The sequence below is a fragment of the Neopsephotus bourkii genome, unplaced genomic scaffold, assembly GCF_033783945.1.
Source record: "Neopsephotus bourkii isolate Nb327-2 ecotype Australia unplaced genomic scaffold, CSIRO-AGI_Nbou_v1 NB_668, whole genome shotgun sequence".
NCBI classification, from domain to species: Eukaryota; Metazoa; Chordata; class Aves; order Psittaciformes; family Psittacidae; genus Neopsephotus; species Neopsephotus bourkii.
Genome location: NW_026901167.1, coordinates 849,910 through 873,505, shown reverse-complemented (window position 1 = coordinate 873,505; position 23,596 = coordinate 849,910). Strand labels below are relative to the sequence as shown.

Genomic DNA, 23,596 nt, shown 5'->3' with positions numbered 1-23,596 from the left:
TTAGTTTATATATATATACTTTATAAAGTCTGGAAGATCAATATAAATACTGCTCCAGAAATTAAAAAAAGTGTTTACATCCCCGACTTGAATATTACATCTCAGTGTCCTGGGTTCACCATCAGCAGCTGGGAAAGCCTCAGCGGCGCAGAGCTTCCAGCTTCCGGAATTTCAGTGCTGAGCTGGATGACAAAGCATCTTGGTTTGAAGAGGAATTCACTGTGTCTGGGGACTGGAACAATACTCTACCACGGTGATTAAATACATAAAAAGATGGATGGTTCCTTAATGTGTCAAACGTCCTTCAAAATATAAAGGTAGAGAGGCAGTGTTAATACTCTTTGAGACTCTTGCTTTCTTGTTATGTTTCCTTAAACAAAAACACAGAGGGAAATACAAAGGCAAGCATGAAGAACTAGTTCTACATTGAAACTAGATGATCTTAAGGTCCTTTCCAACCCTTCCTATTCTATTCTAAATACTCACTGCAGAGGTTGGACAAGCTTCACCTTCCTTAGGTTCTGGGGCAGCAGCACCAAACATGCCAGCTTCAGTTCAGCTGCCCCTTGTGTTAACACCTTGATGCTTACTGGGAGCTTTTCCTCCCTGTCTGTGCCTGAGGCTATGGGGTTTAGGTAAACGCTATGAAATACAAGACTGGCAACTTGTTGGCTTCCCATCCTCCCCTGTGCTCTTGGCAACAGCCAGACAGGCCATGTCTGCCCATCCAATTCCAAAATCTCCATCCAAAACCCCTTATTTTCCTCAAGTCTTTCAGAGATTCTGCCTTGAATTCAGTGTGAGGTACAAATAACTCAAACTCTTGTAAAGAAGCAAAGGTAGAGGGAGCCAAGCATATTGCCCATAGCCTGAGACCACCTCAGGACAGCCGCTTGTGGCTGCTGGGCTCTGACTTCCCATGCAGGCATTGCATTCCTCTTCCAACTCTGCCCAGCAGAAGTGTGGCTGAGGGTTAGGGAGGTGATTTAAGCTTTTCTGGTTATCTAACTCTGATATTAAAGACACAGCTGGCTTTCCCAGGTGTGACTGTTCACAGCATGCACTGAAGAAGACCCAAGCAGCAAAGCTCTTTGAGTGCTCAGAGAGCAGCAGATACATGTGGTTCATGAAGAGAAGAAATGAAAACATACTTATTTTTTAGCTCTGAAGTGGCATCCATGTCTTTAAACTCTCCTGCGATGTGTGCTATCCCATAGCACGTAACTGCAAAGGCTAACAGGGTCTGAAGAACTATCTGTAACAGAGGGAAGCACAACACAACACATACTTTAAAGTCTCTTTTCCTACATTACTTTCTATTATTAACTGTTTACCCCCCAAATAGCTCATCCCATGCTTTAGAGAGGTGGAAATCTGAGTAGGAATATCTGAGTAGAATCTCAGCAGGGCAACTGAGGCACAGGAAGGTGAGAAACCCCCATCTATTTAGTGTGGCAAAACAGTGATGGAGCCAAGAAGAGCTTCAGCTGCCTGACAACTGGATTGCACTGCATGAGCCGAATGGATTCACAGGGCTCCTCAGTGAGCTCCTTAGAACAAACCCCTGGTTCTTGTATACTTAAGGATCTAAATGCTCTCTCTGAGAGGTGAGCTGGCTGCCAGCACATGCTGTGCAGTGGTGGCAGCTGCTGCTCCGTCCTAATGCCATGCCCAGCTGTGGGTATTTGATCCCCTTCCCTTTCTGATCAAGCAAAACTGGAACAGAAACTAATTGAAATGGGATTTAAACCCCCAAGAAACTGAAGCAAATGAAAACGACCCCACCCTCCCCCTTCCTGAAGCAGGTTGTGCAGGCACACAGCCACGCTGGGTAAATGTCAGCCAGCAGAAGCCAGAGGGAGGAGGATGTTTATGCTGCAAAGCAAGAGATGGAGGCCAGAGCTCTCTGGGCTGAGTTCAGGGAATCCCTGGACAAGCTGCTTCAGGGGGATGCTAAAGAAGGGGAGCGAGGTCTGTACCTGGGTTTGCTCTGACAGAACACACCGCTGGGAGTCAGGGTGGAAACAGGGTTCTTACTGACAGGGGGAGCTCAAGTGAAAGCGCGGGTTAAAACCTGCTTTACCTTGTATTCATGCTTATCACGTTAAAATAACAAAGCAACTGAGGGAGGCTGCACAATCCACCCAGCACCTTACCAACGTTGTCACGGCTGAAACTTACATCTATGGGCAACGTTTCGTCTTCCTTTTCTGTTAACCTCATGTAGGAGCGATCTACAAAACGGAAACACGCACACGTCAAGCGCTCTGTGTAGAGCACACAGCAACACGGAGCGCACGGGGACCCGCTGCGGGGCTGCCACACGCCTCAGCCCCCACCGCCCCGGAGCAATGCTCCCATCCCCAACCCGAGCGCTCCCGGCCCCGCTGCCAGCAGGGGAACGGCACCGGGGGGGGGGGGGCGCATGGAAGGGGTGAAGCCGCCATCGGGCTCCGGGTTGCCCTTCACTTTCCCTTCCGTTCCCGTTCCCACCGCTGCGGGCCTGCCCGGGCCGAACCCCGCGCTGTGCCGGTGCGCTCCCGGCGGGGCCCAGCTCCGCTCTCCGTGATGATGGTGCCGCCGCGGCCCGGCCCGTGCCCCGTGCCCGCCGCTCACTCACGCTGCGCCGCCGAGAAGGCCGCGTGTGCGAGCGCGAAGAGGCCGAGCCCCACCAGCCCCTTCCACACCGAGCCCGCCGCCATCGCCGCCGCCGCCGCCGCCAGGGGCGTCCCCCCCCCCGGCGCACGCTGATGGCGTCAGCAAAGGGGCGGGGACAGGCCTCGCCCGAGGGGCGTGGCTTGTGCGGCAAGGGGCGTGGCTTCACCACCGCTTTCCCACGCTGGACTGAGGACATTGAGTCAATCCCGGAGTGGTTTGGGACGAAGGGACCTTAAAGCTCCTCCAGCTCCAACCTCTGTCACGGGCAGGGACCCCTTCCACTGGAGCAGCTTGCTCCAAGCCCCTGTGTCCAACCTGGCCTTGAGCACTGCCAGGGATGGGGCAGCCACAGCTTCTCTGGGCACCCTCACAGGGAAGAGCTTCTTCCTTGTCTCCAACCTGAACTCCTCCTGTTTCAGTCTGAACCCATCACCCCTTGTCCTGTCACTACAGTCCCTGATGAAGGCCCCTCTCCAGCATCCTTGTAGCCCCCTTCAGACACTGGAAGCTGCTCTGAGGTCTCCATGCAGCTTCTCTTCTCCAGGCTGAACAGCCCCAATGTTCTCAGCCTGTCTCCATACGGGAGCTGCTCCAGCCCCTGAGCATCCTCGTGGCCTCCTCTGGACTTGCTCCATCAAACCCAAGGGGTTGGGGTGACCTCGGGAGCCAGGCTTGGTCCCAAGGGGAAGGGGACCAGCAGCGCCGGGCCAGGCTGGTCCTTCCCAGCTGAAAGCAGAGCACAGGATGCCAGGGACAATTCCCTCTCTCTGCATGCAGGAACAAGGGCGCCAGGGGACACACAGGTCGGGAGCCTGACCCCAGGCCAGCGCCAGCCATCCCAGGCCCCCCATGCCCCGAGGTGCGCGGATAAGGGCCACAGAAGCAATTCCTTGAGGGTATCTCCTACAGATCCCCTTCCAGCTGATCCCTGCGGCGCTCACTGCAGCCCTCACCCCGCCCCCCGGGGGCACGAACCCCCCTTGCTCACCCTGACCCCACCTCGGGGCATGGGGTGCGCTCCGGCCCCTTTGCACCCCCTTTCCCCCGCGCAGCCGCCGCCCTTGTCCCTTTCCGCGCTCTCCCGCATCCTCCCCTCCTCTCCCCGCTGCCCCCGTCCCGCCGGCTCCGCTCTCCCGCCCCAACCCCGTCCCTATCCGGGCTCCCGGCAGCGCTGTCCCCGCCCCGCAGCGCCTGCGCCCAGCGCCGCTTCCTGGTGGTGGCGGCAGGGCCGGGGCCGGTGGCCGGTACCGGGGCGATGGCGGGGCCGGGGCCGGTGCTGGCGGCGGTGGCTGCGGCGGGGCTGTGGGCGCGGGGAGCGGCGGGCGGGGAGGTGGCGGCGGCGGCGGCGAGACCCGGGGCGCTGGAGGAGGAGATCGTGTCGGAGAAGGCGGCGGAGGAGAGCCACCGGCAGGACAGCGCCAACCTGCTCGTCTTCATCCTGCTGCTCACCCTCACCATCCTCACCATATGGCTCTTCAAGCACCGCCGCGCCCGCTTCCTGCACGAGACCGGGCTCGCCATGATCTACGGTGAGGGGCGCCGGGCACCCCCATCCCGCACCCACCCCCCCGTCCCCATCCCCTATCCGTGGGTATCGCTTGCTCGGAGCCGGTCCCCACCCGCCGCGTCCGTGGCACCGCCGCGGGTCCCTTCTCCGGTGGCCTCTTGCCGCGGGGGCGCGTTCCGTGGGCACCCTCCTGTGTGGGTGCAGGGGACACCCGTGTTCCCTCCCGGCTGCATCCCGTGCTCAGCGTTACCCGGGGCTGCAGCACTGGTGAAGCTGATGGCATCCGGGGCTACCATGGGCCAAGTGGCCCCGCAGCCGTGTCCCTGAGCACCGCTCCGGGGCTGGGAGCGAGGACCTGGGGCAGCACAGACCAGGCTTTGCCCTGTATCTGCACGCTGGGGCTGGAGGTTGTGTTTCCACCTTGTGCTTGGAGTGCTTGCGTTACCAAAAGGTGTCCATGAAGAGTGGGGAGGCCGTTTGGGGAGATGCTGTCACCCATTGCTGTGGGGGACCCCTATGTCCTGCTGCTCAGGGAGGGACCTGCGCGCATGAGCTCCTACTTTCGGGGTCCCTGCTGTGACGGGGTGAGGTGCTCCCACAAGAAGGGGAGCGGGTCTGTAACTGGTTGTGTTTTGAGGATGAGCTGGGACTTACTGGGGTGATGTGGCCTGAAGTTACTGCATGGAGATGCTGTATGTGGCTCTGTCCTGGTTATCCTGCATGGCTTGGAGTTCAACCAGAGCAGAGCTGGGGCTTGCAATGGGGCAGTGATTAACCCAACCACGGATCCTCCTTCAGACAAGATGTGTTGAGTTTGGGGTTGAGAAGGTGCCATTGCCGAGCGCTGTGGTCAGTGCCTGTTCTCTGTGCCCTGGCTCATTGGTGGTGACCAGACCCAGAGCAGTGATGTGACCGAGTCCCCTGCCCAGCAGGGAGCTTTGCTCCCAGGGCATTGACCCGCTGGGCCGTTGGCTTTTATGACCCTCAGTTCCAGTTAACTGGAAGAGTCCTTCCCAGTGGCGGGGAGGAGACGCCTGTGTCAGCCCAGAGGCACAGCGCAGCGCTCTGCCCTCATGGACTCCTGCAAGCCACCGCTGAGGCAGTGCTGGCCTCCAGCCCAGGGCAAGGGTTGTCACCTCCCCAGGATGGGAGCACGTGCTTCCAGGATGGGAGCTCTTCCTTCTCCTTCTGCCCTGGAGCTTATGGGCACACGGCCCTTCTGTTCCTTTCATGCTTCCAAACTTGTTCTTCCCCTGGCCTTTTCTTCCTCTTGGTGCTCTGTTCGCCCTGACCCACCTGGGTGCTCCCCTTGCTCTCAGGCTGTTTGGGTCTCCTGCTGATCCCTAAACCCCATCTTTGCTGCCTGCTCTTTTGCAGCCTGTGCTCAGGGAATTGCTGGGGAAATGGAACGTCACCCAGCTGCTCATGCAGAAAATCCCCAGCCTTTCCCCCTCCTGCCACCGCTTTTGGCATCTGCTTCTCGGGTTGTAACAGCTGCCATAGGAAAAGGGATGTGTCATTTACCAAGCAGGGCTGAGCTGCTGTTGTGTTGGAGTGACAACTTAAAAGCTGCAGGGAGCAAAGCAGGTGCTGCTGCTGCTTCGCTGTCCCTCATGCCTGGTGATGCTTTGGTTCCCCCTCTGATGCTCTGATCCCTCTATGATGCTCTGGTCCCCTTGGTGATGCATTGGTCCCCTCTGTGATGCTCTGGTACCCCTGTGATGCTCTGATCCCTCTATGATGCTCTGGCCCCCTTGGTGATGCTCTGGTCCCCCTGTGATGCTCTGGTCCCCTCTGTGATGCTCTGGTCCCTCTGTGATGCTCTGGTCCCCCTGTGATGCTCTGGTCCCTCTGTGATGCTCTGGTCCCCCTGTGATGCTCTGGTCCCTCTGTGATGCTCTGGTCCCCTTGATGATGCTCTGGTCCCCCTGTAATGCTCTGGTCCCTCTGTGGTGCTCTGGTCCCCTCTGTAGTGCTCTGGTCCCCTGGTGATGCTCTGGTCCCTCTGTGGTGCTCTGGTCCCTCTGTGGTGCTCTGGTCCCCTCTGTGGTGCTCTGGTCCCCTCTGTGGTGCTCTGGTCCCCCTGTAATGCTCTGGTCCCTCTGTGGTGCTCTGGTCCCCCTGTGATGCTCTGGTCCCTCTGTGGTGCTCTGGTCCCCTCTGTGGTGCTCTGGTCCCCTCTGTGATGCTCTGGTCCCCTCTGTGATGCTCTGGTCCCTCTGTGGTGCTCTGGTCCCCTCTGTGATGCTCTGGTCCCTCTGTGGTGCTCTGGTCCCCCTGTGATGCTCTGGTCCCCCTGTGATGCTCTGGTCCCCCTGTGATGCTCTGGTCCACCTGTGATGCTCTGGTCCCTCTGTGATGCTCTGGTCCCCCTGTGATGCTCTGGTCCACCTGTGATGCTCTGGTCCCTCTGTGGTGCTCTGGTCCCCTCTGTGATGCTCTGGTCCCTCTGTGGTGCTCTGGTCCCCTCTGTGATACTCTGGTCCCCCTGTAATGCTCTGGTCCCCTCTGTGGTGCTCTGGTCCCCTCTGTGATGCTCTGATCCCTCTGTGATGCTCTGATCCCTCTGTGATGCTCTGGTCCCCTCTATGATGCTCTGGTCCCCCTGTGATGCTCTGGTCCCTCTGTGGTGCTCTGGTCCCCTCTGTGGTGCTCTGGTCCCCTCTGTGATGCTCTGGTCCCCTCTATGATGCTCTGGTCCCCCTGCTCTCAGGCCCAGGGCAGTGCTGCAGCAGGGAAGCTTCAAACCAGACCCTGAAATCTGGGCAAGAGAAGCAATGTGTAAAAGCTTGGCTTTTTCTAATTAACCCCCCCCCGAATAACAAACCAAACCAACAAAACTAAGTCAAATGGAACTTCTGCACACATCTTCCTGCCAAACCCCACCAGAGTTCCCTTGGTGGCTGTGCTTTTAAGTGAAAAGCTCCTGCTCCAGGTGGGTTTGTAGCTTATAAATCACCCTGTCAGCTCAGGGTTGATGCTCAAGAGCTGTATGGAAGCCAGAGTCATTACACAGGGACAGACAATAGGTGTTTAGCAGCCCCAGAGCTCCATCTGGGTGTTTAAAACAAGGCCCTCACCACTGAAGATGATTAATTGAACCATTGTGTTTCAGTTCTCGTTGGGCTCTGGCCGTGGATGTGGCAGGAGCTTCTCTAGAAGCTGTTCCCTTGTTCCCACTCGCCCCCTGGCTCGCACATGTCTCCATTGCTCCTCATCAGCATGAGTTCAGCTGCTCGCTGTTTTCCTTTCCTCTCAGTGTCCATATTAATGCTCGCCTGGGGATGCTGTGTGCTTCCACTGCTGTTAAGTGCCTGCATGGCAATGTATTAGCGTTCATTTAAAACCTTCCCTCGGAAACGTCCAGCAGCACCTAAAAAGTCAAAAAGAAAGCCCATGGGCTCTGGTTGTTTCTAATGGGGCTGGGAGGAGCGCAATGGGAACGCGCCCTTTGCATGAAAGACCTCAATTAACTGAGCAGCTTTGCCTTTAGCTTCCCTGCTCCCTGCAACTTCGGGCTGGCAGCGTCCTCCGTGTCAGGTTCCCTGCATCAGCTCCGTGCTGCTTCTGGCTGCAGGAGCGTGTCCGTGCTGGCAGGGAGGGTCAGGGCTCACTGCTGGGGCTGCCCTGCCGGCGCCTGGAGAGCTGGAACCGTTCCCCAATGGTTCCTTACCCGCTCCCCTGGGCTTGGGCCAGGCAGCCTGAGCCCAGCGCTGGGGTTGGTGGCTGGAAAACCTTGGCATCCGAGTGGGGTTTGTTTCAGGTGCCTCCAGCGAGCATCGTTAGATGGGAGGGTTGGGTAGGGGATGCTGTGGGGCAGGTCTCTAGCCTGCCGTGGCGGGGGCATCTGCATGGTGACAGAATGAGCTGTGTGTTACAGGGAAGGGAACGTGTCTGATGTGGGGAGCCCCAAGCACAGGGCTCTCAGCAGATGTTGTAGCTCTCAGTCCCTTGTCTCTTACCCCACTCCAAGCCAGGGTGGGAATTTGGCTGCACCCGGAGCATGGCTGGGAGCAGCTGCCTGGGTGAGTGAGACACTGAGGACCAGCAGGGGTGCTATCAGGTGTAGCTCTGCTTTGGGATGGGGATGAGGGTGAATCAGGATCTCTTCTGAATTCCCAGCAGAAACATCCATGTCCATTGTCCCTCCTTGCTCCTACAGGGCCTCTCATCTCACAGTGCTGAGCCTGGGCAGTAAAGGGGTTGCTGGGTGGGTTTCCATCTGGGAACAGGCTCCAGCAGCTTCCTGTGTGAAAGGAACACAAACCCAGCTCTTCCAAAAGGCTTTAGAAGGCAAAGGGCGATGGGTTCAAACTGAACCAGGGGAAGTTCAGGTTGGAGATAAGGCAGAAGCTCTTCCCTGTGAGGGTGCTGAGGCGCTGGCACAGGGTGCCCAGAGAAGCTGTGGCTGCCCCATCCCTGGCAGTGCTCAAGGCCAGGTTGGACACAGGGGCTTGGAGCAAGCTGCTCCAGTGGAAGGGGTCCCTGCCTGTGGCAGGGTTGGGGCTGGAGGAGCTTTGAGGTCCCTTCAACCCAAACCAGTCTGGGTCCTGTGATTCCAAACCACCGCAGGCAGCGCTGGAGGGGCAGAGCCGGGTGCGCCTGGTGCTGCCTGCTCCATAGGAGCAGAGGAGCAGTTCTAAGGGCAGAAGGCAAACTGGGGGTGGGCGGTTGGGAGCTGGCTGCAGGAGATGCTGCATGGCCCCGGGGCTCCTGCCCAGGCTCTGCTCCTGGGGGATGGCGGCAGAGGAAGAGTTTGATGTTCCCTTCAGGCAGCGAAAGCCCGGAGCATGAAGAAGCAGGAGCAGCCTGGCAGGCAATGGGGAAGCCTTCTCAGGGCTGTGGGCTCTGTTTGGTCCCCACGTGTCTGAAGGCTTCTCAGGAACCCATGGTTCAGAGGTGGGCTCAAGATAGGGTTTCTGTGGTGCCTTCATCAAGGGGTTTCCAAACCCGTCTGTGCTGAAGCTTACCTGGAAAGGTGCCTTGTGGAGCATCCCTGCTGCCCAGCCTGCCCGTGTCAGGGAGCACAAGAGGCGGGTGAGGAGCAGCCTGCACCGTGTGGATGCCATCAGTGTGGATGGGAGAGCTCCCAGCTCCCCAGCCTGCTGGGAAAGTGCTCTCTGGAATATCCCAGGATACTCCTGCCCAGCAGTGGAGCTGGATGCTGGGGCTGCCCTGCGGCTGCTGCTCATGGTGCAGAGCTGATGCTCCCAGGGGGTAAGCAGCAGACCCGGGTGCTTGGCCTGGGTTGGGGAGCTAACATGGGTTTTACAGAGCAGGGATGGCTGCTGTGTGCTGGGGAAGCTCCTCGGTGCAGGAGGAGGAGGGATGGTGCTGCAGCATCTTCCGAAGGATGCTCGCTCTCCTCAAAGTGTTCGTTGTGTTCCTGGGTATAATTTTTAATCCTTTACCAAAATATAATGGTATTATGTATTTCTGTTTTCTATATTATATGTAATATAAGGGTATAATGTATTTCTGTAGTGGCAAAACGTGATGCTGGCAGGTTCTAAGCGCAACATGCATAGCTTAGACACACGTAAGCGGTGCCATGCCTGGTTCCCCACATGTGTGCCAGCAATGCCCTAAGAAAACCAGTGTGCCCACTGTGTCTGCAATTTGTCTCCTCTATGTCTGACTCATTGCTGGGGAACCAGAACCCATCAGGACCAGGCCATGGCCTGTGTTAGAAGGTCTGCACGAGCGTTTGCAGGTCCCTGGAGAGGACACCCAGGGTTTTATAGAACCATGGAATCAACCAGGATGGAAAAACCCTTTAAGCTCCTCCAGTCCAACCCTTACCCCAGCCCTGCCAAGGCCACCCCTAACCCATGGCACTGAGGGCTTTGTCTACATGGTTTGGGAACACTCGCAGGGCCGGTGCCTGCTGCCCTGCCCTGGGCAGCCTGTTCCAATGCCTGAGCACCCTCTGGGGCAGGAATTGTTCCTCAGCTCCATCTAACCCTGCCCTGGTGCAGCTTGAGGCCGGTTCCTCTTGCCCCTATCAGAGCCTGGTCCCTGCGACCTCAAGGAGACCATGGCAGGTCTCACGGACACGTGTCCCTCTGCAGGGGTCCTGGTCGGCGTGGTCCTGCGCTACGGCATCCACGTGCCCAGCGATGTGAACAACGTGACACTGAGCTGCCAGGTACAGACCAGCCCGGCCACGCTGCTGGTGAACGTCAGCGGGAAGTACTACGAGTACACCCTCAAAGGGGAGATCAGCGCCCAGGAGCTCAATAACGTCCAGGACAATGAGATGCTGAGAAAGGTGAGGGAGCCGAGCCATGGTCACCTCTGCGGGGACGCGTCCTGTAGCTGCTGCGTGACGTGGTTGTTTTCTCTCTGTGTGTATTTCACTTCGATCAGATTAGCATCAGCTTATAATTAGAACACAAGGTAATGAAACCCCAGTTTCAGCTGATCTTAAGCTGGTTCAGCTCTGCACTGTGTCTCCAAAAGATCCCAGAGGCATCCTCAGAGTTGATCCGCCAGCATCTCCTCCGGTGGGGGCGCAGGCTTTCCTCCGTGTGCTTTATGTGACATCCTTATCTGTGTGTTGCCTTGCAAAGCGTTTGACTGTTGGGTTTTTTTTCCTCTCTTAACAGGTGACTTTTGATCCTGAAGTGTTCTTCAACATTTTGCTTCCCCCAATTATATTTTATGCAGGCTACAGCTTGAAAAGGGTACGTGCCTTTGCAGCTCCTGTGTTTTCAGTTCCTCTGCCTCCAGAGCATTCTTCATACTTGAGTGTGCTTTACTGCTTGCTCAGCAGGCTGTGGAGATGGGGATGGTTTTCCTTGGTGCATGTGGGATTGTAGGAAGCAGGGCTGAGAGTGCCCCAGTCAGTCTTGTCCATCCCTGGGAAGGGTCAATGACTTCAACCTCTCCCAGTGCGGGTTTGGCACGGGTTTGGAGGTCAGCTCTGTCCCATTTCAGCCTCTGAAGCACATCAGAGGGTGGGGATTCAGCAGCTCTCTGGAATGCTGATTTGGAAACAGAGGAGAATGATCCTGCTTAGCTTGCGGGGGAAGGAAGGAGGAATGCTGCTGGGTTAGGAAATCAGTTCCCAGGACTTAGAACAGCACCTTATTAAATACCCAGGTGTAGGAAGATGATGCATTCATGTTTATTAATGCTGCATCAACATCTGCTGGTCTGGCAGTGTACACTGATGGGCACCATTCAGCTCATGGTGTCTGAGCAAGGTCCAGGTAGCTGCCGAGCCATGTGGTGCCTGTGCAGGCTTGAAGGAGGCTGTTAGCAAACGGAACTCTTCCTTTTAATCCTCCTTCTAGAGGCACTTCTTCAGAAACCTGGGATCCATCCTGGCTTACGCCTTCCTTGGCACTGCGATTTCCTGCCTGGTGATCGGGTGAGTAACTGGAGCTGCTCTGGTTCTTGTGGAGGGCTCTGGAGGCTTCCAGAGCTCTGGCTGCTAATCCCAGCCCTGAAGGATCACACAGGCTCCCTGCCCCTGCTGCTCAGCAGCAGCCAACAGAGCCATTCACCGGCCTGCTGTGGGCACAGGGTGATTGCTGTCTAGTTGCATAGCGCTTTCTCAGCATCCCATCCAGAGCAGTTACACACCTGGCAAGGGAAGTTTCACACGTCTTGAATCAGGAGCTTCAACCTGTTGAGAGCAGAGCCCTAACAAGCATGAGACACAGGCACAGAGGGCAGGATCATAAACCCATGTCCTGTCCTTACTTGCTGGAAGCAGGTGCCTGGTGAGCACAGATGGGGTGCCAGGTTATTCATCCCTGTGTGCAGAGGGAGCTGGAGGGTTCCTGCTCCGAACAGCAGCACGCAGGCAGGCGGAGGGAGTTTTCCATGGGGAGTCCAATGGATTCAAGCAGACTCAGCATCTGCATTAACTGTTCCTCGCTGAGGGTTTCGGGCATCCCAAAGTCAGGCCAAGGTCACCCCATTGAAACGTGCTCACTGAGACACTGCAAAGAGATCGGGAGACCCCATGAGCATGGGCGCTCCTCTTCCCAAGCCATGCCATGCTCATGGAGCACTTTCCACCTTGGTTCCTCAGGGAGACCATGTACGTGGTCCAGTGTGCGACCCAGCACTTGCCTCCCACACCATGGCCCTGGGGTTTCACCACACTCAGCTCAGTTCATCGGTGCCCTGGCACTTGGATAACTTTAGGGGTTAATCTGGCAAATTGAGGGGAATTGAGTCCATTGGGATGTCGTTTTAATGCACTGCAGGGATGAGTAATTGCCTCTTGTAATCACCAGCTCTGTCGTGTATGGCTGCGTGGCGCTGATGAAAGTCACTGGGCAGCTCGGGGGAGACTTCTACTTCACTGACTGCCTCCTCTTCGGTGCCATTGTATCAGCTACTGACCCAGGTATGTTAGATGGGGTTCTTTTCCCCTCATTTTACCTACATTTTGATCTGGTTTGAGTTGGGGTGAAGAGGGGCACCTGCAAGTGGCCTCCTTCTGAATTTTGGAGTTCAATGGATGTGTGACATTTAGAGGTCACGTTTGTCTCCATGCCTTTTGATTTCCTTCCAAGTACATGGAATAGACCTTCCAAACCTCTGCTGTCCCAGATCTTTGTTTGCAGTGAAGTCCTGGCCAGTCTCTTGACTTCACTGGGTGTTGGCACAGGTCCACCCTGTCTCTGCCATCCTGTGCCAGCAGCGGATGCAGCACGAGCACATGTGTCATGTTCAGTTGGCAGTTTTAGTTGGTTTAGGGGTAATCATAGACTGGATTTGGGTTGCAAAGCATAGAGCACCTCTTGGGTGTGATGGTGCTGTGGTAGACCTGATGGCAGATGGGCAGAGGCTGGGCAAGGACTGCAGGTAGAAGTAATGCTTGGAAGTGCTGCAGATGAGATGTTGGCATGGTATCCCTTCTTCAGGCTTCACAATAGGAACGTGAAGATGCCACAGGTAAAAATGGAACATTTCCCTGTGCATAAATGTGTTAAACCCCCTCCAGCGTGCACAGCTGAGCACCTGGATGCTATTTTAAAGGCCTTTGATTGGAATTAGCTCAGCCCTCTGCAGCAGCCTGGGCTGTGCATGATGCACCACGTGTTACATCTCGCTTGCTCTAGATGTTGTGATGCTTTTGCAAGGCTGAGGCACCAAACTTGCTGCGTTTTGGTTCCCTTCTTGGAGCTGCTGGATCACGGAAGGGCTTGAGGGTTCTGTGGTCTCTGCCGTGTGGCTGTAAATCACAAGACACCCTCTAATGCCTGGCTTCCTCCAGTTGGGTCTGAAATGTTCATACATCTGTGCTGGCTTTTCCACTGTGTCAACCTGTGCCGAATCCAAGGATTTCCTTTGGAGTATCAGAGATGGAAGGAGAAGACAGGCATCACCCTGGACAAGCCTGCATCCTCCTGGCAGGGTGGAGGAAGGCTCTCCCTTATGCACCATGCCAAAGGCATCATGAAAGCTGGGTGGCTTGTGTTAGCGTGGTACTGTGGCCCAGTCCACAAGCTCAGACCTTCAGCAAGCTCAGAGCAGAGTCTGCTTGTGTCTGCCTGCTGAAGACTCAATAGACCCAATGGCCAGGATGTGTTTAAAAGGAGCAGGAGGGAAATGATAAAGCAAATCCTCATGTGAAAGGGCGGAAGGAAGACTGGTGGAGGGAGCAGGAGGGGTGGCTGGCACCGTCGCAGCAGTGGCACAGATGTGCAGGAAGGCAGCTTTCTAAACCAGGGCGTTTTGTCTTTGATTGCACCAAAATAACGGCGCCTTTTTGAATGTCTCTCTTGTTCTTCTGTTTGTCAGTGACTGTTCTTGCCATATTCCATGAGCTCCAGGTTGATGTTGAGCTGTATGCCCTGCTCTTTGGCGAGAGCGTCCTCAATGATGCCGTTGCCATAGTGCTGTCTTCGTAAGTGTGCTCTGCTTTTACCTTCAGTTGTTATCCATGGTACGTGTCAGGTGCTGGGGGACCTCCTGAATAGGTGTTTGCAAGAGCAGCTTCCCATTTGGAGTGTCCCCAAAAGCTGTAGTGACCTCTTGACCACATTGGAGACTGCAGCTTGGGATTGCGGGCTGCCCTTACAGCTTCTCCCTGCATGATGGATAGTTTTGGTTTGCTTTTATGCCTGGTTGACCCAGTCAAGAGGAAGTTTTTCTGTCCCTCTGAAATGGGATAAGCATCACATCTGCTTTTAAGCCCCACTGAAACTCCTTGCTGATGGCTTTGCTCCTCCCTGCCTGCCTTCCCATCCAAATACCTGCATTGGGTGAGGTGGGAATGCTTTCCTTCCTCTCCCTGCTTTCTGTGCATCAAGAAGATGGTATTTCTTACCGAGTGAATGCCCTGCACTGAACACATGCTGCCTTTCTAAAGAGTGTTTGCTGTTCTTTAACATTGTCTGTCCTCTGCATGCAGGACGTATTTGATCTGCATTTTCACCATGTAGCCATCATGGCAATTTGTTTGGCACGGTATGATATCTGCAGTGGTGACAGGTCCACGTATAGCTCAGACTAATGCAGGAAATAGCCCTGGAATACTTGTCACTGCAGCGTGCTGCTTGTGTGGGTTTCCCTAAGGTGGAGGCAGCAAGGAGCATCTCGTGAGCTGCGTGTCCCCAGTTGTAGGCACAGAACTGAGTGCTTCTGGTGAGGTTTCTGGAGCTGTTTGTATTGCTCACTCTGGGCTTTATGCTGGATGTGTCCCCACTGGGATGAGGGTAAATGCTGCACAGCCAGGTCGTGTTAGAAAGTGATCCCAAGTGAGGAAGGGTTGGGGCCTTCCAGCCTGTGCTGGGAGGTTCTGGGTGGGTTTAGCATCAGTGTGGCGCATCTCCGCACATGGAGGTGACCGCATCACCTCTCGCGCTGTTTCAGTACCAGCTTTGTAGCTGTTGCTCTGGTTTCCTGCCTTCCTCTTCCCACAAGCTGAGTTCCATCCACCCCCTGCCTGAAATAAGGTAATTTGCAGCTCTGAGCTGCAGGCAGCAGTTGTTTTGCTGCAAGGCTTTAGTGCAGCCCAGCCCAGCAGCATGCTGACCCCTCCAGGGCTCCTCGCCAGTTAACCAGTGCCTGTTTCAGAGCTTGCCATGGGCTTTGTCTTTGGGGTCACTGTAAGCAGCATAGGGCAGCCCCATCAGCACGGAGGGTATTGGTCAATGCAGGTGTCTCAGGGGCAGCCGGAGTCACTTGGGCACAAGCACATCTTGGGTGCAAGGAGGGGATGCATCCTCTAAGAGCAGCCCCTGTGGCAAGGGAGGAGCTAGGACTGCTCCAGGAGCTGGGTGCCCACAGGGCTCCTCTCCTCCCTGCTTCCAGTCCTGGACAAACGTTCCTGTATTTGGGGAGCAGGATCCGCTGCTGGTTCCTGCCTCGTGCTGGTCTGGGGGCTGGTTGCAGGGTGAAGAGGAATTGAACACAGAACCGAAAGCCAGCAGGGAGCGAGGTGCTGGGGATGCGGTTTGGGAGCAGGGAGGTGAATGCAGCTGCAGGGTCTCTACCTGATTCTTCCCAAGGGAGGTTTCAAAGGGGCTGAATGCCATGGGCAGAGACAGGGGGCATAAAGCTGGCAATGATGTCTTATGAGTGATGCAGAAAGCAGAACCAGAAGGACAACTGCTAAGAGGTAAAAACACAAAGCCAGCATCCAAACAGTCGGTTACGAGGGGAAATGAAACCAGTCTGGGTTTATAAGAACAAAACCCCAAGCCCCAGAAGAAGAACATGTTGGTGAATGGGAAGTGTCAGATGGGATTGACAAACGCAGTTAAATCACAGTGTACATCTTGCAGTGTCAGAGACAATGCAGGAGAAGGAACGGTGTTAAAAGCAGGGAAGTTGAGCAAGGGAAGTGACCCCTGACGTTGGTATGTAGTTAAAGGAGAGAGCTGCAGGATGTGTGCTTGAGGCAGTAGCTTTCCTTTCCAGCAGAACTCAGGAGGTTAAACAGCAAAGGTTTAAAGTTCACATCCAAGAGTCTGAACGGAGCTGGCTGAGGGATGGCGGACTGGAAGTTAATGTTTTCTGCAAGCTTACATCCAAGAAAGGGGTGTGAGGGGTCCATAGAATGGTTTGGGATGGAAAGGACCTGAAGCTCATCCAGTTCCAACCCCATTTAGGAGATGGATAAAGGCCCCCCTGTATCTCAGCCCTTCCAAGTAAAACAGTGGGAGGGCTCAGCTCACCTTAGCTAGGAGGGAGCAAACCCATTTGCCATCCCACCACGAAGGCCTTTAGAAGCTTGGTGGGTGAAATGAGCGTGCTGCTGTTGTGAACCAGCCCTGTGCCCTTTGACTTCCTGCCCTGCAGTGTTTCACTTCAGAGCTCAGCACAGTGCCACATGAATGCAGTGCACGTTAAATGTGGTAAAGCAGAGTAAGTTATAGCTCTCCAGGGGATATTCACACCAGCCACCTCTGTGGAGTCAATGGAGGCTTCCCACTGGAGTGCTTTGTGGTTGCAGAGTGCCTGCCTTTATAGAGCTGGTGCCAAACCCCCAAAATCCCATCATAAATGATGGACTGTCACTTAAGCAAATGCATTTGGAGGAGATTGTGCGAGAGATGGGCTTTGGTTTGATGCTCTCTAATGCCTAGAGTGAGCAAGTGCAGAGCTGTGCCTAGGAGGGGCGGCTGAACAGCAGAAAGCTGGTCAGGAGCAAAGGGGATCCCCAATTCCCTGGGATAGGGTGGGAATGCTGCTGCTGCATGTTGCGATCCCAGAGGAATTGCGGTGTGGGACTTGGGTTTTGTCTCCCTGGTTTCTCAGGCTCGATGTTGGCTTATGTAGCTCTGTGGAGGTGCCTCCCCATCCACACTAAGGGCTGTTCTGTTCCTGTGTGTGCTTTCCCTCCCTCTTGTAGCTCAATAGTTGCGTACCAGCCGGCGGGTGACAACAGCCACACATTCGATGTCACAGCGATGTTCAAGTCCATCGGGATCTTCCTGGGGATATTCAGTGGCTCTTTTGCAATGGGAGCAGCTACCGGAGTCGTGACAGCTTTAATATCCTTTTGCTGTGTTTCCCCAAGTGCTTCCAAAGCTGCTTCTGTTGCTGTGCTGCATCTCACCCAGATGCAGCGCTGCATTGCCTTAATCCATCAAAGGCAGTGCCGTAGCTTCCTTAGGGGCAAGCTGTGTACTGCTGCTGTGATGCACAAGCGGATTTGATGTGCTTCTAGCCTGCAGTTCCTCTCCAAACTGTCCTTAACCATCTGCAACGTCACCAAGTTCACCAAACTTCGGGAGTTCCCATTGCTGGAGACGGGCTTGTTCTTCTTGATGTCCTGGAGCACGTTCCTGCTGGCTGAAGCGTGCGGCTTTACAGGCAAGCTCCAGCACAGCCCTGTGTCCGGGATGGAGATCTGCAGGGATGATGGGGCTGTTGAGTTCTGCTTCTCCCACCATTGATGGCAGCCGGAGCTCTCCCTCTGCTTTATTTATTCTGGGGTTATTGCATTAAATCCCCTGTGCCTTTCCTGATGAGGAGTCTAACGCGATGCTCTGCTCCCCAGGTGTGGTGGCTGTCCTCTTCTGCGGGATCACACAGGCCCATTATACCTATAACAACTTATCTACAGAGTCCCAGCACAGAACTAAGCAGGTGAGAGCTCTTTAGCCTCTCTGAGTATCCAATATCTTTTCCTCCCCTCTAGCCACAATGAGGTGCATCTGTCTTGCTACAGATGGGTTTTATAAGGAAGCAGTATTTACTGCGTGATGGATGGGCTCCTGTGTGTTCCTTGTTAAACCTCGGGTGTCTCACTCGCTTTCTATTTGGTTTTCTCTTTCAGTTGTTTGAGCTGCTGAACTTCTTGGCAGAAAACTTCATCTTCTCCTACATGGGACTCGCACTGTTCACCTTCCAGAACCACGTCTTTAACCCTACCTTCGTGGTGGGGGCTTTCGTATCCTTTGGAGCCCATTGCATAAGATGTAAATAGGAAAGGGAGAGGTTCCTCATTCCCAGGTTGTGTTTTTCTCTCCGATGTGTGGGGTTTTCCTCAGTCAGCCTGGCTTTATGTTTACAAGGGGATTTCTCCCATGGAGTGGTGCCTGTGCTGCTCACTTGAAGGAGATGGAGATTCTTCTCCCAGCTTTGCTTTTCATCCCGCTGTCTTCCCTCCCTTCAGATCAGCTGCTGCAGGGACTCCTGTTCGGTGTGAACATGGTCCGAAGCTCCAGGCTTTGTCATGCACCAGGAGTGGCTTTGAGGATGGGGACTGCCCATTGTAGCCATTTATTTCCTGTTAATGCCTTGGTTAACCCTGAAAAAAACTGCCTGGTTTTGGTCAAATAGCACAGTTAGGGCTACGATAGTGATGCTGTGAGGAAGGATTTCCCCTTCTACAAGCTGATGTGAATGGAAACAAGCTCTCAGCGCTGGTATGTCTCAGAAAACCAAGGATTTTGAAGGAGTGTTTTCCATATCTCAGGGAAGCCAGTTCAGGTGTGCAGGATTACTTGCACCCTTCACCTGCGCTGAGGTTTATGGTGCTGCGTGTGACGCTGTTATCTTTGCCAGTGCTGGCGCATGAGGCTTGCAGCGGGGTCTGCTGGGTTCCCCTGGGAGCCTGGGGGATGGAGGGAGTGAAGAACATGGGGAATGCCATTTGGGTGGTTAGGCTGAAATGGTGTCCTCTTGAGCAGGAACTGACTCACTGCTGAGCGAGCTCATTCATGAGAGGGATCGTGAAATGCATCTCTTATGCAAATGAATGATGCTCAGGACAGCACATGAAAGCTGGAAGCGTTTTCCATATTATTCAGAACTGCTCTGAATACTGGCTCCAAGATTATTTTTGCCATCTGGGTGCTGGTATTAAAGGAGACAGCTTCAGAGATAAAAAGCAATATAAAGGGGCTGGTGCTTCTCGTATCTCACGGGCTATGGGAACAGAATGAGTCTCAGATTCTCTTTTTTGTCCTTCTCAACTGCTGCTGCTTTCATTTTGCTGAATAATCTTTGGGAATGAGACTTGGCTTCAAGCTTCAAACCCAGCTGTGAAGTGTGGGGTGCCAGGGGCTGTCAGAGGAGCTGTGCTAGCAGTGATGGCCTGAGCTTCACCGAGGACACATAATTCTTGGGGTGGAAAAAGGAGCTGGCAGGGGGAAGCAGACAGTGGGGAATGGTGTTTTTATTCTCCTCTCACTCCTCTATCCTGTCCTCTCATCGGTCCCTTGTTTCTTCATGCTTGTCTCCATGTGATGTTCCTGACTGTGTGTGCTTTGCTGTGGGGAGGCAGCAGCACGCTCTGCCCACTCTGCTGTAGCACTCAGAGCAGGGTGGTTATCTTTGCAGCCAGAGGACCAGGGTATCTGAGGCTCCCCAGCGTTTCCGCCCGCTCTGTGTGCAGAGGTGGGTTGTGATGGGAGGCACAGGAAGAGCAATTTCCTTAATGTGTGCAAATACAGCTTGCTATCTTCCTAGGAAGAGCTGCCAATATTTACCCACTGTCGTTTTTATTGAATCTGGGGAGAAGAAATAAGATTGGAACGAATTTACAGCACATGATGATGTTTGCTGGTACGTTAGCGCATCCCTGCCTCCGACCGCGTGGCCCATCTGCACTTCCTTGCCCCTGAGCCCCTGGCAATAGTCCTTGTTCAACTCTTAAGTCTCTTACAGGCAGTGTCTGGAGGAGAGGTTGGTCAGGAAAGGGCTCCCTTTGGCTGGGTGGTGGGAATACCTTGTTGTGAGGTGTAGGAGTGAGCTCTTCATGCCTTGCGCTTCAGTGCACAGCATGGGGTATGAGGAGGGGTTGCCTTTCTGGGCTGGTGGTAACCCCAGCTTCACAGGGAATGCTTACGCTTAAATCATCACTGAAAGTGCTGTGGTCTCCTCCAGTGATGGATGTCACTGAATCGTGGAATGGTTTGGGTAGGAAGGGACCGTAAAGCTCATCCAGTCCCAACACTGTGCCAAGGCAGGGACCCCTTCCACTGGAGCAGCTTGCTCCAAGCCCCTGTGTCCAACCTGGCCTTGAGCACTGCCAGGGATGGGGCAGCCACAGCTTCTCTGGGCACCCTGTGCCAGCGCCTCAGCACCCTCACAGGGAAGAGCTTCTGCCTAAGAGCTCAGCTCAGTCTCCCCTCGGGCAGGTTCAAGCCATTCCCCTTGCCCTGTCCCTACATCCCTTGTCCCAAGCCCCATCAGAGGGGTAGGACCACTTGTGGGGCAGCACTGATGTAAACCCTGGGTGGGGACGGCTGCGATGGGGGCTGCTGTCAGTGCTGTGGGGCTCACACAGCTCCTCCACCATCCCTTCGCTGGCAGGGCTGCGAGGAGCCATGGCATTCGCCTTGGCCATCCGCGACACGGCCACGTACGCCCGGCAGATGATGTTCAGCACAACGCTCCTCATCGTCTTCTTCACTGTGTGGGTGTTCGGCGGGGGCACCACAGCCATGCTGTCCTGCCTGAACATCCGGTGAGTCAGGGGCTCTCTTGCTGCAGCACATCCTCTCCCTCGTCCCGCTCTCACATTAAGATGCTCAGTTCAAAGAGACGGGAGGAAGGACGCGATCCTCCTCTTGGGACCGCAGTGGGTACCCACCTGGCATCGCCTGTGCTAACCCTGTGCTTGTCTCCTCCGCAGAGTCGGTGTGGATGCAGACCAGGAGAACGTGGTGAGTGCAGTGCTGCTGGGCAGCAATTGGCAGGGGTTACATCCAACCGGTCCCTGCTCCGCTCCCTTCACCTGTAGGAGACTTTTTAGCCCCTCTGGGGAAGGAGTTTGCAGTCAGTGGGAGTGAGGATGTTTCTGTGCTCTCTCTGGTTATAATGAGCCTTTCCTTTAGTCACTTGGAAGGGAGGGCAGAGAAGCAACCCTGGACTTCTTAGTGCACATTACTGCTGGGAGCAATGCTGCCACATTGCAGGGAGAGACTGCACTAGATTCAGCCCTTCTCTGGCTGGGTTGGAAATAAACACCAAAATACGCCTGCCATGGAGGCTCTCTGCCTCATCCCGGTACCCAGAGCAGTACAGAAACACCATTTACTGCCTCGTTTCATGTAGCATCTTCTGCCCCACTTGTAAGCTTCCCCCCCCCTGTTTCCTATGGGTAGCTATGTGGCAGTTCAGGAACCACCAGCCACGCTGAGATAAATGCTGGAGCATCAGGAGTTTCCCTGCAGCCTGGTCATGCTGTGGCTCTGCTCGATGCCAGCGTGGGTTCTGCACCTTGGAGGTGCCTTTTACTCAGTCAGAGCCATTTATTGAGCTTTTCACCTCCTGGGCAGAAAGCATCAAATGCTGAAGGCAGCCCAGAGCCATGAATCTGAAAGCCAGATTTCTGTGGGATGTGTAATTGTGTTCCCAGTGCCCTCCAAGCAGTTCTGCATTCTTTACTCTCACTAAAAGGAAGGCAGAGGTCCCCATCACACGCAGTGATTTGCATACAGAAATCTCAGGCGAGGTTTGATGGAGATTGGACCTGTCAGTCACTATGGAACGTGAAGCCTGGATGCAGCCCCTGGCTCTGAGGCACTTTAAACCTCAGGGCCAGGACCTGGAAGGCTCTAGCAGAAAGAATGCTTTGATACCACGTCCCTAAGGCTGCTCTGTGCTGCTAAGTGCAGCGTGTGCTGGAAGCACCGCAGCCTGTTGTGGTGTGAGCATCCTTATGCTCTCTGCAGCCCATGGGTCTCTTCTGAAGGGGTGATGGAAGGTGTGTGTCTTCCTCCATCCCCCCGGGATAACCTGGAGCCTCCTGGCCCTGCTGGAGGCTGTGGCACGTTTCCCTGCTGCTCTTTAACGTTTGACTCTCCTGCAGGGCGTCCCAGAGAGCGAGAGGAGGAGCACCAAGGCAGAAAGCGCCTGGCTCTTCCGCATGTGGTACAACTTCGATCACAAGTATCCTTGTGTGCCCCAGCAGCTCTGCTGGCCTGGAGCATGGCTCGCTCCCTGCTCAGCGGAGGAGCCAGCCTTTGCTTTCCTCGTGGCTGTGGCTGTGAGAAACGGCCATTTCCATCCACCTTTAGTGGGGATGCAGCGGCAGCTCAGTGTCTGCAAGGCTGGAAGCACAGGGACCCTCGATCCTGGTGGCAGGTGGGCAGGAAGGGCAGGGGTCTTCTCTTGCTGGATCAGTTCCCTCTTCCCTTTCAAATGCTTCACCATCAATTAGTGGCGGAGTGATTTGCCACAATGAGAGGCATGGGACAAGTGATGCTGCGAGGCCTTTTCTTACCAGGGCTGTGTCTGGTCCACTCATGTCCCACTGTGGTTATATTCACACTGCTCATTCCTATGGTTTTTGTGCTTCCAGGGACTTCTTTTTCTCTCCTTCCTGTGATTTCCTGGAGACACAGAGTCCCTCCCTGCTGCCCCTGCATCCCACCCCTCGACTCGCCAACATCGCCCTATTCCTCTTTCTTCCTTAACCCCCTCTGTAGCTATCTGAAGCCTCTGCTGACACACAGCGGGCCCCCGCTGACCACCACACTGCCAGGGTGCTGTGGGCCCATTGCCCGGTGCCTGACGAGTCCACAGGCGTACGAAGTGAGTCTCTTGGTGTCCTTTCCGCCATGGGTGGGTGCACTTTGGCATGTTCGTGTTTCAGCGTAGCTTTTGGGTGCTGCTCTACAGCCTCGAGCTGAGAGCCTTGGTAGGGAGATCAGACTGGTGCTGAGGGATGAGCTAATACATAGAAACATGGAATGGTTTGGGTTGAAGGGACCTCAAAGCTCCTCCAGCTCCAACCCCTGCCACGGGCAGGGACCCCTTCCACTGGAGCAGCTTGCTCCAAGCCCCTGTGTCCAACCTGGCCTTGAGCACTGCCAGGGATGGGGCAGCCACAGCTTCTCTGGGCACCCTGTGCCAGCGCCTCAGCACCCTCACAGGGAAGAGCTTCTGCCTAAGAGCTCAGCTCAGTCTCCCCTCGGGCAGGTTCAAGCCATTCCCCTTGGCCTGTCCCTACATCCCTTGTCCCAAGCCCCTCCCCAGTAGGTTCCCTTTAGGTTCCCTTTAACCAGCACTTCCCCCCTGTTTGTTGCCCAGAATCAGGAGCAGCTGAAGGATGATGACTCAGACCTCATTTTGAACGACGGGGACATCAGTCTGACCTATGGGGACTCCACTGTCAACACCGACTCGGTGGCATCCAGCGGCACATCCCGGCGCTTCGTGGGGAACAGCTCGGAGGATGCTCTGGATCGGGAGCTGGCTTTTGGGGACCATGAACTCGTAATCCGAGGGACGCGCCTGGTCCTTCCCATGGACGATTCAGAGCCCCCATCAAACGTCCTGGATAACGCAAGGCACGGTCCAGCATAAGGTTGCTTGGTTTGATTGACAGTAATAGTTGCATATATGATCAAGAAATATGTACTACCTAAAGTCTAATGCATGTCTCGAAATGTCTAAGCTGTATAAATATTATTTATATGGTGTCAGAAGAATATAAATATTCTCTGCCAAGCACTTGTAAAGAACAAGCTGCAAATTTAAGTTAAAACTGTGTTGACTGCA

The 23,596-nt window shown here is 55.0% G+C and overlaps 2 protein-coding genes across 2 annotated transcripts; one reads left to right on the top strand and one right to left on the bottom strand.

Moving 5' to 3' along the window:
* On the bottom strand, positions 1-2,738 carry MMGT1 (membrane magnesium transporter 1). Its single transcript, XM_061353202.1, has 4 exons — positions 2,621-2,738; positions 2,182-2,234; positions 1,152-1,255; positions 1-302 (listed from the first exon to the last, which is right to left on the bottom strand). Exons 1-4 carry the CDS (start codon positions 2,700-2,702, stop codon positions 140-142), a joined length of 402 nt encoding a protein of 133 aa, XP_061209186.1. The 5' UTR covers positions 2,703-2,738; the 3' UTR covers positions 1-139.
* Positions 2,739-3,898: 1,160 nt separating this feature from the next.
* SLC9A6 (solute carrier family 9 member A6) lies at positions 3,899-23,596 on the top strand. Its single transcript, XM_061353201.1, has 16 exons — positions 3,899-4,187; positions 10,237-10,436; positions 10,774-10,851; positions 11,464-11,540; positions 12,418-12,530; positions 13,931-14,036; positions 16,989-17,130; positions 17,347-17,452; positions 17,640-17,728; positions 17,919-18,032; positions 19,540-19,651; positions 20,402-20,555; positions 20,724-20,754; positions 21,903-21,982; positions 22,522-22,627; positions 23,126-23,596. Exons 1-16 carry the CDS (start codon positions 3,914-3,916, stop codon positions 23,399-23,401), a joined length of 2,058 nt encoding a protein of 685 aa, XP_061209185.1. The 5' UTR covers positions 3,899-3,913; the 3' UTR covers positions 23,402-23,596.

Coding starts and splice junctions, on each gene's coding strand:
- MMGT1 (XM_061353202.1), bottom strand. CDS start 2,702: ATGGCGGCGGGCTCGGTGTGGAAGGGGCTGGTGGGGCTCGGCCTCTTC. Junction 2,235..2,620: donor GGCCTTCTCGGCGGCGCAGC/GTGAGTGAGCGG, acceptor TCCGTTTTGTAG/ATCGCTCCTACATGAGGTTA. Junction 303..1,151: donor ACTTCAGAGCTAAAAAATAA/GTATGTTTTCAT, acceptor TATATTTTGAAG/GACGTTTGACACATTAAGGA.
- SLC9A6 (XM_061353201.1), top strand. CDS start 3,914: ATGGCGGGGCCGGGGCCGGTGCTGGCGGCGGTGGCTGCGGCGGGGCTG. Junction 17,453..17,639: donor TGAAGCGTGCGGCTTTACAG/GCAAGCTCCAGC, acceptor TCTGCTCCCCAG/GTGTGGTGGCTGTCCTCTTC. Junction 22,628..23,125: donor CGAGTCCACAGGCGTACGAA/GTGAGTCTCTTG, acceptor TTTGTTGCCCAG/AATCAGGAGCAGCTGAAGGA.